Source organism: Oncorhynchus clarkii, chromosome 5 (assembly GCF_045791955.1).
Source record: "Oncorhynchus clarkii lewisi isolate Uvic-CL-2024 chromosome 5, UVic_Ocla_1.0, whole genome shotgun sequence".
NCBI classification, from domain to species: domain Eukaryota; kingdom Metazoa; phylum Chordata; class Actinopteri; order Salmoniformes; family Salmonidae; genus Oncorhynchus; species Oncorhynchus clarkii.
This window is the reverse complement of record NC_092151.1, coordinates 13047160-13063979: the sequence shown is the minus strand read 5'-3', so window position 1 is coordinate 13063979 and position 16820 is coordinate 13047160. Positions and strand designations below refer to the sequence as shown.

Here is a 16820-nt window from a genome sequence, read left to right as displayed (position 1 = left end):
ATTACATTACTTTACATTACATTACATTACTTTACATTACATTACATTACATTACTTTACATTACATTACTTTACATTACATTACTTTACATTACATTACATTACTTCACATTACATTACTTTACATTACATTACATTACTTTACATTACTTTACATTACTTTACATTACATTACATTACTTTACATTACATTACTTTACATTACTTTACATTACTTTACATTACTTTGCATCACATTACATTACATTACTTTACATTACATTACATTACTTTACATTACATTACATTGAATTGAATTGACACCAGTTATACAAGTAACTCATTTGAACCAGAATTTGATTCATTTCCGTTTATTACAATGTATTAAGTATTCTATGTACGTTATCTGAAATTACTGTACATTGACTTCATTCCAGTTACCTCAGTAGCTATAGAGTAACTACTTGAGGTACATAAAGGTGGTCGAAATCACTGAGGCCCAATATGACCACACACTCAAGAGAGTGACCATATCTGGACTGTTTCAAAAAAATAATGTGAGATTCTACAAGTACCCAAAGTAACAATTGTTAAGACAATTACTGGCCATGTTTGTGGGGAAATTGTTTTACTCTGTTGCTTTCATTGTAAATAAGAATTTGTTCTTAACCAACTTGCCTAGTTTAATTGTGCTTTAATTAGGCCTATCAATAACACCACGACTGAGGAATAAAACACACCAACCCACTTTAATCTAGTCGAAAAGGTTAATCATCAATGTGCTATCTGAAGGCCTTCCTTGACAGCTCAGAATACATCCTTTCTGTGCATGGGAAATCCCAGGCCTAAGCATGATGTCTGACCGTGAGGCACTGGCTCCATCTCAATTCCTCGGCTTCCATCTCCTCACCGCTTATCTCCTCGCCCTCTTCTGAACCATATTGGAGGAGAAGGTCCAAGGTCTCTCCCCTCAGACCTTGTTATCCAATGTGTTTTGAGAAGGAGGCAAGGAAAAGGAAAGACGGATTGAGAAAGAGCCATTATTCACCAAATAAAACACACAAAAGGTTTCTTTGGCTGTTGAACCCTTTTTGGGGCGGGCCGTACAACCCTCTGTGGAAAGGGTTTTGCATGGAACCCTACTGGAACCACAAAGGGTTCTCCTATGTAGAACCATTTTATGTTCTAGATAGTTGTACATTGGAGTTAGCCATTAGTCAGAACAGAACCTTCTGCGGCAGACTTAATTAGACAAAGTGATTTCATTAAGATGACAGGCAGACAGCCAGCCAGACCATAGATGCTAACCTGAATGAGCCATATTCATACAGACTAGGGCAGGTTCACTTTAAGAGACGTGGGAGGCATGACAGGAGAGACGACATGACAGGCAGGCATTCCTGTGTAGCAATAATCTGTATTGCTTACCTAACGTGCAGGTCTATATACCTCAACAGGTCACAGTATGACACATAGTATTTGTCCAAAATCTGTAGCAAACCAAGATCACGTCATGTACAATACACCAAAGAAATAGATAAAACCCAAATCTATTTGGTTAGCAATTAAACCGCTGCCTGATACATTTATTCACAAAACCTTCAGCACATACAGGTTTGTAATCACACAAAAATAAGTTATTAAATAGTAAAACATGTATTAAATTGTAGATGTTGGACAACACAGGAGAGCACTAGTTTATGGACCACATCTGGGGAGCCAATCGAAAGCAGCATATGACCCACTGTTGACACTACACGAGAGTTACATACAGTGCAGAAATAAACACACACACATACACACTAAACACAAACTGACAAGCAAAAACACACAAACATAAGCACACAGCGAACACACACACAGAGCTCTACGGACAATTCCGTAGAATTGCTTGGTTTTTACTCTGACATGCACTGTCAACTATGGGACCTTATATAGACAGGTGAATGTGTCTTTCAAAATCATGTCCAATCAATTGAATTTACCACAGGTGGACTCCAATCAAGTTGTAGAAACATCTCAAGGAAACATACACACTGCCACCACCATGTTTGACAGTGGGGATGGTGTGTTCAGCTGTGTTGCTTTTACGCCAAACATAACGTCTTGCATTGTTGCCAAAAAGTTCAATTTTGGTTTCATCTGACCAGAGCACCTTCTTCCACATGTTTGGTGTGTCTCCCAGGTGGCTTGTGGCAAACTTTAAACAACACTTTTTATGGATATCTTTAAGAAATGGCTTTCTTCTTGCCACTCTTCCATAAAGGCCAGATTTGTGCAATATACGACTGATTGTTGTCCTATGGACAGAGTCTCCCACCTCAGCTATAGATCTATGCAGTTCATCCAGAGTGATCATGGGCCTCTTGGCTGCATCTCTGATCAGTCTTCTCCTTGTATGAACTGAAAGTTTAGAGGGACGGCCAGGTCTTGGTAGATTTGCAGTGGTCTGATACTCCTTCCATTTCAATATTATTGCTTGCACAGTGCTCCTTGGGATGTTTAAAGCTTGGGAAATATTTTTGTATCCAAATACGGCTTTAAACTTTTCACAACAGTATCTCGGACCTGCCTGGTGTGTTCCTTGTTCTTCATGATGCTCTCTGCGCTTTTAACGGACCTCTGAGACTATCACAGTGCAGGTGCATTTATACGGAGACTTGATTACACACAGGTGGATTGTATTTATCATCATTAGTCATTTAGGTCAACATTGGATCATTCAGAGATCCTCACTGAACTTCTGGAGAGAGTTTGCTGCACTGAAAGTAAAGGGGCTGAATAATTTTGCACGCCTAATTTTTCAGTTTTTGATTTGTTAAAAAAGTTTGAAATATCCAATAAATGTCGTTCCACTTCATGATTGTGTCCCACTTGTTGTTGATTCTTCACAAAAAAATACAGTTTTATATCTTTATGTTTGAAGCCTAAAATGTGGCAAAAGGTCGCAAAGTTCAAGGGGGCCGAATACTTTCGCAAGGCACTGTAAGTCTAAGCTCTTAGATCACGTCTACTAAGCTAACATATGAAATTGTTTTAAGATGGTCATAAAATGTATCATTTAGCCATTGGAATTAGAATTTTAGGACCCAGTAGGTATAAAAAAATAAGAAAAGTGTAACATTTATTTTATGAAACATTGAATTTGGCAGATGATTTTGTGACTCATCTCATTTGACTCATGTGTAGAAAAAGGCCGCTTTCACAAGCCCCATGTCATTAAATAGGCGGAAAGAGGGGTTTGAGCTGCAACCACTACAAGACACAAGTCTCCATAAACACAAGGGGAGCTATTCAATATTCAAAATGATGTCAAACACACATACAAACACAGTTGCAGACAGACAGGCAGACAGACAAACAGACAGGCAGACAGCCAGCCAGACCATCAGATAGACAGGGAGGCAGACAGACAGACGAACAGGCAGGCATGTAGATGAGTCTGAACAGGTCACAGGAAAATAAATCCACATTCCATCCTGGCCGCTGCCTGCCTGCCTGGGAAAGTAGCGAACACAGGAGAGCACTGTGGAGCACGACACTAACACTACACGAGAACAAAGAAATAAACACACACACATACACACACACAAACTTACACACAAACATAAACACAAACACACACACAAACATACACACAAACACACATACAAACATAAACACACAAACATTCACACACACACAAAAAAAATATATATGCACAAACAAACAAGTATGCACACATACACACGGACATACACACATGGACATACAATATAAAACAGAGGAGTCACACACACACAAACACACACAATTAAAGTGTATGTATGTTGTTCACTGCTACACAACTACTATCCAGTTTAGAGTAATGATAACATACATCTATAGCGTAGCTGTACTATGTACATCCAATTGGGTTACAAAAACGCTCTCCTAACCTGCTACGAAAAGTCACTTCCAGATGTAGCTGTATCGAAGTGGTGTGTTTTTTAAGGGAGTCCCATTCGGATAATGGTCGGAGAAAACGTATCTCTGACCATTGCCTCCTAGACCCACTTTACGAGAATGGGAACATGTTTGCGGCTAGAGACATCTCCATGGAAACTAATCCATTGCCGGAGGGGGGTGGAGGGGATGTGGAGGGATATGGAGAGGTCAAGACGTGCTGTTTCCTTGGAAACTGTGCGCATAGCTCAAGCCGTGAGCCCGCCCTTTCCCTAACTGGCGCTCATGAGGGGGGGTCAGGTTTTTTTAATTGGCTGGAATTCTGCCTCTAGGCTTGACACCTCCTCCATGACAGGGTCTCCAGCTCTTAAAGGGGAAAGGAGAGACAATCATATATCCAATTCATTGGGCGCGTTTGAGTGGTAAAGCTAAAGCAACCGACTGTAGATGAAAAGTTAAGGAGTGGAGTTGCATCTGCAACAGCGAAAGTCAGACACTAATGCAGTTTTCAACAGCAAGGCTCAGATCAATGTGGAAATAAAGAAGTATCCTAACCCCCATACTGAAACAATACTATAATAGTATGTGTACGTCACAGCTGGCCTCAATACGAATTGAAGTCAATCAATTCAAGAAGGGATTTTAATTTAAAATGCAAAAATGTAAAAAACTTTTTACATAAAACCGCTTCTCCTTTTCAGTTTACTGAGAAGTCATTGAAAATAGATGCCCTTTTATCAATCAATGAATTGGAATTTCAGTTTACTTCCTGAGCCCAACTCTGGTGTGTATTGTACAATCACTTAGTTAGAGAGAGCCTCAAATATCACATTTATTTGTTTATGTCCACTGTACACATAAATCGAGGCAAATTGGTTCCTGATTGGTTGACAATAGAGCCTCCCACAATGCAGGCGATGGCTGCAGGATGAAGTTGGTAAAGAGCAACTGCAGAAACTTTCAGTTAAAACATCATAACCTTCGTTCAAATATTTTTTTCAAGTTGTAGTTGACATGTAGGTGCAAGTCAAACCATTTTTATCCCCAGAATGCAACACACTTTTAAGCTGCAATATGTAACTTTTTGGCCAACACAACCATATTCACACAGAAATGTCAGTTATAGATCTGTCATTATCATCGAAAGCAAGTCTAAGAAGCAGTAGATCTGTTCTATGTGCATTATTTCTATGCTTCCCATTCTTACATTTTGTCTTTGTGTCTTTTACTTTGGGTTTTGTACACCAGTTTCAAACAGCTTAAACAACAATATTTGTCGGTTATGGAAAATATAATTCACAGGGGTTTAGATGTTACACGATTCTCAACACTATACTTGCTTGTTCTGTCACATAAACTAAACTGAAATTAGGCAAACTATTAGCATTTTAGCAACCAGGAAATGGTGGAGCGATTTCTGCATAGCGCATCTTTAATAGGCAGTGACCAACGATGGTCAACGACTTGACAAAAAGTGATCTGCTCAAACGCGCCCATTAAATTCGTGACTCTGTGCCACTTCACCAAGCACACATATTAAAGTCGGTGTAGTTCCTTTAATGGTTCCTATTGGTTGATTTATGGAGTTTGCATGGACTAAAATAATGTAAGAATAAACCCCTTTCAAGCTATGTATGCTGTAGTTTAGCTCCTTACACAAAGTATTTTCCCCCATAATCCATTAAAAGGGGCAATATAAGGTTATTATTTTTCCTTGATCATGTTGTGGGTATTTATTTAATCATAAACCTAGGTAGTATATTAAAAGTATATTAATGCATGTGATAAATCGGGAATATGTCACAGCTGGGATTGTACAAGGCAAAGCCTTATCAATCAACCAGCATAACGCTTCATATACGCTAACAAAAGGGCTCGTTTGAAGATTTTTAATTTCAGAAATCACAAGACGAGGATATACATTGCACAACATATATTTATTTATCTAGAGGACTCTTGCTATAAAAAAAATAATTGTTCGATAAAAAGAGAGGATAGAACCTTACCGTAAGGTTACAACACATCATCGTCATAGGCTACGACACATCGGCTAAAGGCTATCTACATCTAACCAAAAACAATCAAAGAACTGTTCTACTTGGGTCAATAACGTGACTTTTATCTGAGCTATCCAAAATCAGTCACAGATACCAGATACAGGTCGAGGGAAAATAGGCTTCTTCTCTGCAAACACGGTTCGCCCTGTGGAGTGTTTCCTGTCCAAAATTACCCGAAATAAACTGAACGGAGGCTGACGGCACTATGAACCAGCAACTGCCGATTTATATTTAAGTTGATTACTTTGCCTTTAAGTTCAGAAAACATCTATCTGCCAAGCACCGCCCCTGATATTTTACCTTGAAGTCATCCTGCCATCGGAGTGCCTGCGAGTGTCCAGGGTAAGACAAATCACAACTTCAATTCCCACAATGCTTTCATATGAGGTTTCCTAAAATTTACCGACCATAAAGCGGGACTTGTAGTTTTCTGACTGTTAATTTTGGGGCTTTTGACGAATGAGGCGTCATATCACACTAATATTCCATGTTGCGTCACTTGCAAGAGTTTGAGTTCACGCGTTATGTTATTTCAGCGCATTAGTTATGTCTGGAGTTATGGTTAAAAAACAAGCATGCATATGATGCAGGAATTCTATAAGTAGTTCATCTTATATAAAAGCATTTAATAATATTTAATTATGAAATCAATGAACAGTATTTATCTCCATGTTACCTCCAAACAGTTTATCTGCACAGTTGTGCATGATTTGTGCATGAAAACGTTACATTGAGTAATTTTAAGACTACATTCTTGCAAGACAGGTGTTATGTATGAAAGACACGTGTGAAAACATGGCTGCTGTATTGTCAATAAACAATCGACTGACGTGATGCACAAAGACGCATGCCAAAAAGTCCATTGCACATTCTAAACCCAGGCAAGTCAACTCATAGTAAGCTAGTGCCACAATAATTTAGAATGTCTCTGAAATAGATTTATATTTCAACAGAAATTCACAGTTAACATGCATGGGTGATCACAAATACATAGACAATTTCTAGACAATTTATATGCAACTAACCAAAAACACTAAGGTTCCATGAATTACAGGACTGGGTTGACAAACTGATGTAGCCCACATTTCCCATTGATGCTGTGCCAAGAGTACATTATATCATGTGTTTATAGGTGTTATGTTGACTTAATTTGAGGCAGTTTGCTACAGCAAGAAGATTATCCTGCAGCAACAGGAAATGTGAATTATTGTTCGGATTATAATTAATGGATATTTTTTAGGGGTCGATTAATTTTTTGTAAGGTAAAATCAAGTCTGAAATTTTTAAGTGGAAACTTCAGAAGCCTTATTAAACTTAAAATATACTACACGTTTTACCTTTCCTGCATTGCAGGAACATTTTCCTGCAACAGGGAGATCAAATTAAGATCTGTACAAATATTCAGGATGGTCATCCGTGATACAAGTCAGTATTTGACGTCTATCCATGTCCGAGGACGTCAGGAGATTACGTGGAAACCGGCCACTGGGGGCAACAGTGAGTACTGTTATCTTCAACAAAGGGATGGTGGACGGGCATAGTCATCTGCCTCTGATTTTAAAGATTGCAAGTTTGAATCCAGCGACAGGAAGGTTTTGATATTTATGCTTTAAGCCGATCCCTTACATTAACCATTCGGAGTTAATGTCTAACCTTAAGAATTCAGAGTTCATTCCTGAACTTAATACTAGCCTTAAACGTAACCTTCAACACTTACAAATTTGACATTTTGAACAACATTGAAATTTGATGTTTGAAAAGCATAGATGAACGTCTTATTTTGATGTGAGAAAGTGAGAGCTGGATGAAATAAATGTGACATTTGTTATATATTTTTTTACTTCAAATTCTTATTTACAATGACAGTCTACCAAAAGGCAAAAGGCTTCCTGCGGGGACAGGAGCTGGGATTAAAAATAATTTAAAAAATAAAATACAAAAAAAATATTATTGAGGACAAAACATGACAAGAGAGACACCAAAACACTAGATGAAGAGAGACCTAAGACAACAACATAGCATGGCAGCAACACATGAAAACACAGCATGGTAGCAACACAACATGACAACAACATGGTATCAACACAACATGGCAGCAGCACAAACCATGATATAAACATTATTGGGCAGGAACAACAGCACAAAGGGCAAGACGGTAGAGACAACAATACATCACGCAAAGCAGTCCGCTGTCCAAAGTGGAAAAGGTTGCATGAAGGTTGCACAAATGGGGTAAAAACATTTAATACAATTGTAGAAGAAGATAGGTAGACAAATAGAGCCATTTCCTGTGAGCAGCACCATGGAATTGATGATGAAATGGTTGGCAATCAGAATTATTCAGATTAGTGTGTTTCAAACACAAAACAGAACAATGAACGTATAACATTTGCCTCACTTGGTTGGTTGACAAATATTTAGACATTTCAGAGAGAAATGTAATCATGTCTTATTTACCTCAGAAAAATAGAATTATAGTACGATGGAGTTATTCAGAACAGACAGAAATAGAAGGTAACATAGACAGGATTGGAGAGAACAGTATTGTTGTGCAGAGGTGTATGTCCCAAATGGCACCCTATTCCCTATTTAGTGCACTACTTTTGACCAGGACCCATAGGGTAGTGCACTAGGCCCATAGGGCTCTGGTCAAAAAGTAGTGCACTAATAGTTAAAGGGGTGCCATTTGGAATGCAAGGTTGTTATAATCAAACTCAAGGGTGCCACCAATTAGTTTCAACAGTACAATTCATAGATTTGGGAAAGGTGCAGATATCTGAAACAACTTACTTTTTCAACTTATCTCGTATAGAGAGTGGCATCTGAGAAGGTCGAGCACTAATAACATTAAATGTAGAGAACATGGAAAGCAGTTTGGACCTCTTGGCATAACGGTTTTGGTGTTAACAGTTGACAGTTCCACTGCAAAAGTAGAAGTGTGCAATTTGGTATAGTAAAAACATGCACTCTTCTGAAGGGAATACTTTGGAGCAATTTAAAAGGAATATTTCATAGCAACAAGAAAACAGTGACTATCTTCATGTTTCCAAATAACTGTCATATGGCAGGTTACTTATTTGTTGTTTTCAAATATGGTATGTTATCAATGTAGCCTGTTAACCTTGACAGTAAAGGATGACACTAGGTATCTTTCATATACATTCATTAGGCCTTATTAGAACACCTACAGTAAAGCAGTACTGTTTATCTAACTATACATTCATCAGGCCTTATTAGAACACCTACAGTAAAGTGGTACTGTTTATCTAACTATACATTCATCAGGCCTTATTAGAACACCTACAGTAAAGTGGTACTGTTTATCTGACTATACATTCATTAGGCCTTATTAGAACACCTACAGTAAAGTGGTACTGTTTATCTGACACTATACATTCATCAGGCCTTATTAGAACACCTACAGTAAAGCAGTACTGTTTATCTAACTATACATTCATCAGGCCTTATTAGAACACCTACAGTAAAGTGGTACTGTTTATCTAACTATACATTCATTAGGCCTTATTAGAACACCTACAGTAAAGTGGTACTGTTTATCTGACACTATACATTCATCAGGCCTTATTAGAACACCTACAGTAAAGCAGTACTGTTTATCTAACTATACATTCATCAGGCCTTATTAGAACACCTACCGTAAAGTGGTACTGTTTATCTAACTATACATTCATTAGGCCTTATTAGAACACCTACAGTAAAGTGGTACTGTTTATCTGACACTATACATTCATCAGGCCTTATTAGAACACCTACAGTAAAGCAGTACTGTTTATCTAACTATACATTCATTAGGCCTTATTAGAACACCTACAGTAAAGTGGTACTGTTTATCTGACACTATACATTCATTAGGCCTTATTAGAACACCTACAGTAAAGTGGTACTGTTTATCTGACACTATACATTACGTTGCTATTATAAACTGGGTGGTTCGAGCCCTGAATGCTGATTGGCTGAAAGCCGTGTTATATCAGACTGTATATCATGGGTATGACAAAACACGACGTTGTGTCGTGCCTAAGAACAGCCCTTAGCCGTGGTATATTGGCCATATACCACACCTCCTCTGACCTTATTGCTTACTTATACCTGTGTAGTAACAATGTAATTACACAAGTAACTAAATGTAATTAAAGTTTTGTTGCATAAGTCTAAAGCAAATAGACTTTGGTCATGTCCAGAAACAAGCCCGACCACTACCCCTATAGATTGGATAGGTGTGGGAACATCGTGGCAAAATAGTATCGGGCCTATCAGAGAGCAAAGTGGAGCTACATCCATAATGCTTACACCGATCCAATTATTTCAGATCTACATGGAGTACTAGGGATATGGGTTGTTTCTGCTTATACAACGTGGGTCTAATCCTGAATGCTGATTGGTTAAAACCACATTCCACACGGTGTCTATTCCACAAGTTACCACCGGCTAAATATATGACTTTAAAATGCCTATTTACTCTGTTCCATCTGACTGCGCAATCCACTGTCTCATCAGCCCAGCCAGGCAATTTATAAACTTGATAAACTTGAACCACCATAAATTAAAAGTATAATAATCCTGATCATTTATATTATTTGAAGATGAAGATGCTTTGGCAACACTTTGTAACATTGAGCTTATAATGTCATATTATGATCTCATAATGCTCCTGACTAAATAGTAGCCATTTTGACTGAGTCACAAGACATTATAGATGCTTATAACATATCATAGTGCATTATACCCATTATACCTGTTATAAGTAAAGTGTTACTTATTCTTTCCCTAAGGATCATGTTATTGAGCTGCAACACTGCCAACAAAAAGCTATGATATCAGTTATTACAACACTTCAAATAATCACCAGAAATACATTGATGTGTGTGTCTGTCTGTGTGTGTGTATTGGGTCAGTGTAGTGGTGTTGTGTAGAGAAGTGTTGGCAAGGTGTGATAATTGTACACTTTCTGTGATGGATTCCGTATCAAAAACACCCCCCCCCCCCCACACACACACACACACACTCTGCTTCCACCCCCCCAAAAAACACACTCTGTCTCCCCCCAAACTCTCTGTCTCTCTCCCCCACACACACACACACACTCTGTCTCTCTCTCTCCCCACACACACTCTGTCTCTCTCCCCCCCACACACACTCTGTCTCTCTCCCCCCGCACACACACACACTCTCTCTCCCCCCCACTCACGCTCCCTCTCCTCCACACACGCTCTCTCTCTCTCTCACTCCCCCCCACACACCGTCTCTTTCTCCCCCCACACACGCTCTTTCCCCCCCCCCACACACTCTCTCTCTCTCCCCCTCACACACACGCGCTCTCTCTCTCCCCCCCAACACACACGCTCTCTCTCTCCCCCCACACACGCTCTGTCTCTCTCTCCCCACACACGTGCTCCCCCCACTCAAGCTCTCTCTCCCCCACACTCTCTCTCCCCCCACACACACACACACGCTGTCTCTCTCTCCCCCCCACACACTGTCTCTCTCTCTCCCCCTCACACACACACGCTCTCTCTCTCTCCCAACACACACGCTCTCTCTCTCCCCCCACACACGCTCTGTCTCTCTCTCCCCACACACGTGCTCCCCCCCACTCAAGCTCTCTCTCCCCCCACACTCTCTCTCTCCCCCCACACACACACGCTGTCTCTCTCTCCCCCCCACACACTGTCTCTCTCTCTCCCCCTCACACACACACGCTCTCTCTCTCTCTCCCCACAAATGCTCTTTCTCTACCCCCACACACATACTCTCTCTCCCTCTCCCCAACACACACGCTCTCTCTCCCCCCCACACACGCTCTCTCTCTCTCTCTCTCTGTCTCTCCCCAACACACACACACACTCTGTCTCTCTCCCTCCCACAAACACACACTCTCTCCCCCCCCACACACACACTCTCCCTCTCCCCACACACACGCTCTCTCGCTCTCCCCACACACACACTCTGTCTCTCTCCCTCCCACACACACACACACTCTCTCCCCCCCCACACACACTGTCTCTCCCTCTCCCACACACACACACTCTCTCTCTCTCCCTACCACACACACACACACACTCTCCCTCTCCCCACACACACTGCCTCTCTCTCTCCCTCCCACACACACACACTCTCTCTCTCTCCACACACACACACACACACACACACACACACACACACACACACACACACACACACACACACACACACACACACACACACACACACTCTCTCTCTCTCTCCCACACACACCACATATACCTCATCCCATTGTGGTTGGTAGGCTTATCACCATTCCAATTTGGTAGTCTGTCTTAGTTACACATGCAGTTATTGATTTCTTCCCTCCCTCCCCTATCTCAATGCATAGCTAAGAGAAGAGAAAGGCCCTGGGTTCTCAAGCATTGTTAAGATGCAGTGGCGTTACTCTCTCTGTCTGAGGAGGAGGAGCCGAGCAGGCAGCACCATCGGAGGCAGCGCTGCAATAGATCTGCTGTATCTGCATGATTCCCCCATCACTCCCTCTGCCCTTCCACGCCACTTCCAAGCTGAGGTGGGGAGGGAGGGAAGGAGGGAGGAAGGGAGGAGGAGATAAGAGGTAGCTTGGTGAGGTGTGTCTAGGGGGTAGGGGGAGGTGCTGTGTGTGTGTGTGTGTGAGAGAGAGAGAGAGAGAGAGAGAGAGAGAGAGAGAGAGAGAGAGAGAGAGAGAGAGAGAGAGAGAGAGGTGGCTGAGGTGTGAATAAGGTGGGCCATTTTAAATTGATTTATGATATTGGGTAACACTATGTTACAGGTGTCACTGTTTGATATCGTCATTAATAAGCTATGAAAGCCTTTAGACAAAAAAAATGTGGGTCATGACCCTATTCATTGTCCAGGTGGGTTGTAGGCCTTTTTAAATGCCCACTGTTCCAATGGAAAATCAGATTTCTTTAAAAATAAATATGTTTCACATGAATGGGATGCAATACATAATATACAGCTTTCTGGTTTGATAATCAGACATGTACTACATCGCATGCATGTTTTAATTAACACGAGATACATTGGCCAGACATGCATGAGACACAGAGATAATTAAGGTCACACTACATCCAAGACTAATGTAAGGATAGTGTAAAAACAAAAGTTGTATATTTGATATTGAAGAAAGGCAGATCTTACTGCATATATTTTATTAATGTAAAGATAGCCGAAGACTGTGAGAAAAGATTCTCATTCTATAAAATAGAACAACTCTACTTTGTGCTTCCCTCTGATAGAACTATTCTTAATACATGTCAATATATAAACTGAGATGGTACACAAATAATAATATAATAAATAAGTAGAAATTGAATGTCGGTCTGCAGTTGTCTGAATCTTTATTGGCTTTTTATTTTTTTAAATGCACAGAGGTGGCTTGCAACATTATAATATTCATTATAATTTTATAAAAGCCATTTCAACGGCATGTACCATTATTTATTATAAGCTGGGTGGGTCGAGCCCTAAATGCTGATTGGCTGAAAGCTGAGGTATGTCAGACTGTATACCACGGATATGACAAAACATGTATTTTTACTGCTCTAATTACATTGGTGGCCAGTTTATAATAGCAATAAGGCACCTCTCCTTTGTGATATATGGCCAATATTCCACGGCTATGGGCCTTATTGCTATTATAACATTATAATAGAGATGCAGTATCACATGCATAGGGAAAAACAAAGTAATAATACAAATTAAAACAGATCATTTAACAATTAGTTAATCAATCAGATTAGAAATGAAGTATTTTATTATTCTAAACACTCATGTTAAGTTGCCTAGACTTTATTCTTTGTTTGTGGAATAATTAAGATCTGAAACGAATTCATGATTTAAAATTCATGTACTAAATATTACTGGCATTTTTATATTTAGATAAATCTATGAGAAAATGTTAATTCTCATGTAGGCTTGTCACAGAGACACACGTAGGCTACTATTTGACCCGGCGCTCTAGCCCAGTGAGTCTCATGAGAGCATTCCAGTTTGGTAGTCAGTTTGGAATTTGAATAGCACAGAAGAACCGCCTCTGTCTGATTGGCCCTGAGCACCACACATGGGTGGAGTTTGCATGTCAATCAATAGGGAGGCCGGGTCCTCATTGGTGCAAGCGGAGATGGGCCGACTCCTCCTCGAAATATATATACTCTGGCTAAGTACCCCTAGCAAATGATTGCTTGCTCGCATACAGAGGGAAGCGGACAGCCGTGTTCAATGTTTCACTACCGAGCTGACTTAAGCCTTCGCCCCCGAACGAAATATCGTGACTTCCACTAAGAGAAAGTCGCTTTTCTGAGTCGGAGAGGAGCGGAAACGACTATATCACCACCATGATCAACACGATGGAGTGTGCAGTGGATGCACAAAGTCTAATCTCAATTTCCTTACGGAAGATTCACAACTCCAGGACGCAGAGAGGAGGCATCAAGCTGCACAAAAACCTCCTGGTCTCCTATGTACTGAGGAACGCCAGACAGGTCTACATGAACGAGAAGTACGCGGAGATCTACAGGATGCAGCAGTACGAGGAGGTGATGACCGTCTGCAACGAGATCCAGGAGTTAAACCCGCTGGATTTGGCCGAGGACTGCGAGGAGCAGAGCGGGGATTGCTGCGGCAACGACGGGGTGAGCGAACCGGCGAGTCTCTGCTGTGCGCTGCTGCCAGTAAGCCACCTAACAGCAGTGCAGTCAGCGCATATCCAAGCCCCATCCGCCTGCTCCGCGCCTCTCTCTCTCCAAAGCGACGATGTCTGCAAGGAGACAGAGCCCTCGTTCTACCGGAGCTGTTGTGCGGAGGCTTACCCTGTATCGAATTGGGACTTTTCCACGGTGAACAACAACCTACACTGCAACAAAACGACAGTGCTCGATCTGGACACGCACGTAGTGACCACTGTGGAGAATGGGTACCTTCACCAGGACTGCTGCGCGTCGTTTCAACAGTGCTGCCAGGGCGCACAGTCCCCAGCCAAGAAACGCAAGGTTGACTTTGAATATTATATATCCGATATTGAGGAAGTACCGGATTTTACGCCATGTAAAAGGGCGAAATTCGAGGACTGTTCCTACGCAAATTCGGAACACTTGGACACGTCAAACATTTCCAATCTGATCTCGATTTTCGGCTCGGGGTTTTCGGGGCTGGTGAGCAGACAGGCGGACTTTGAGCAAGCCTTGAACGGACAGTTCTGTAGCAAACAAGCCCTAGCGAGCCTAGGGGCATGGACCAGAGCTATTGTAGCTTTTTGACTCCATGGTCAACTAGAATCAAACACTTTATGAAATTGTACAAAGTCTAAATCAAATTGACTTTATTTTTGCAAGAAATGCTATTTAAACATTGAACAGTTTTTGTTTGTTAACTCGTTTTTACGGAGATATGGTTGTGCCACATGATGTGCAGGCGTTTCCTTTTAAACCGAACATGTCTACATAACACATTTTTACATGGTAGTTGTGAATTTTTATCTAACGAAGTTGATTTCGTTGCCTTAAACCCAACGCATACTACTGCTAGCTATTGTTGCATACATTGAAAGTGGTTGAATGTCTCGCTCGCGGATTGTTTTGATTTGATCTCTCCTCCAGAACACTTTTGAACACAATGTATCGTTTTTAAGACGCTACACAAGTATTGTGACTGAATAGCAAGCATTTAATGTAGCCTCAGCTCCAGAATAAATAGAAAAGTGTGCCCATGGATGGCTTTGCAACATGCTTTTGTTGTGCGTAGTGGTTTAATACGGTAAACAACTAACAAAAAGTTAACCATATGCTACACAAGTACTGTTGTGTTGTACTTGGTTTACTATATTGTATTTATGGGTTGATATTTAAACCTTGGATATCGAAACTCATATTCTAAAGAGTCGGACACCAGTAGTAGGCTATGTTACATGGAAACTACATGGCACATTCTGACCACACATAAATTGACAGGTGAAGGCGCAATGGCTCAGACTTAAATTTCCCTCTCAAACTCGTGGGTGCATTCACTCTGAACCAGCTTGCTGCGTCTCTCTCTATTGATGTACTTGTTGTAGGCTACCCAACTTCCCACCTCATCTCTGATCAGAACCATTCATTCCTCCAAATCCCAGAATGCACGTGTAATCGAATCAATCCAGGTATTTTTTTGACAGTTCGATCTGTTGAGCGTTCCCCCTAACCTATAACAAAAAGTTACTGATCAAGCCTTCACAGTAATTCATGATGCCAACATGGCTTGGTTTTGTGAATTTTATTTTCAAAAATATTAAGACCTTTTGTTCTAAAAAGGCAAGCTCATAATTTTGCCATACATCCACACATTATAAGCACTATGTGTACTGAAATAAAGATGTCTTTCACACGTCCTCTCCATATTTTGTTGCTATTCTTGTATTTTTGTGCATATTAAATTGTATATCACCGGGTAAAACTGTTTTAGAACATATTTGTTAAGAATTTATAATCTTAATAAAAATTTTAAAACAAATCCACTCCCTTCTTGATTTATTGTTTGAATGGCATGCTGCCCAAACTGTGATGAAGTCATATTTTGTCTCATATGTTTATTATTCCCTGAAACTACAGTCAGAGCCATAATCACCTGATGTTTGGAGGATTCTGTCCCTATTAAGACAGTCAATCACATGCTGCATTTAAGGGAGAGATGTAGGCCTATTCTGCAACCAGTGTTACAAGAGAGGATTGGGGGCCTTCATTCTTGTGTTGCATACACCATTCAGTTCCTCTCCTCCATACCACTGTGGGTAACTTAATAGATATGCAGATGTATCAACAGCAATTTAACACTTCCACTAGATCAGAAAAACCTGGTTAT

The 16820-nt window shown here is 40.6% G+C and overlaps 1 protein-coding gene across 1 annotated transcript; it reads left to right on the top strand.

Moving 5' to 3' along the window:
* Positions 1-14170: 14170 nt before the first annotated feature.
* On the top strand, positions 14171-16466 carry LOC139408367 (immediate early response 5-like). Its single transcript, XM_071152155.1, has one exon. The coding sequence runs from the start codon at positions 14324-14326 to the stop codon at positions 15242-15244; it is 921 nt and encodes a 306-aa protein (XP_071008256.1). The 5' UTR covers positions 14171-14323; the 3' UTR covers positions 15245-16466.
* Positions 16467-16820: the final 354 nt, after the last annotated feature.

What these genes read in the sequence shown, in the direction of transcription:
- LOC139408367 (XM_071152155.1), top strand. Translation starts at nt 14,324, where the DNA reads ATGATCAACACGATGGAGTGTGCAGTGGATGCACAAAGTCTAATCTCA.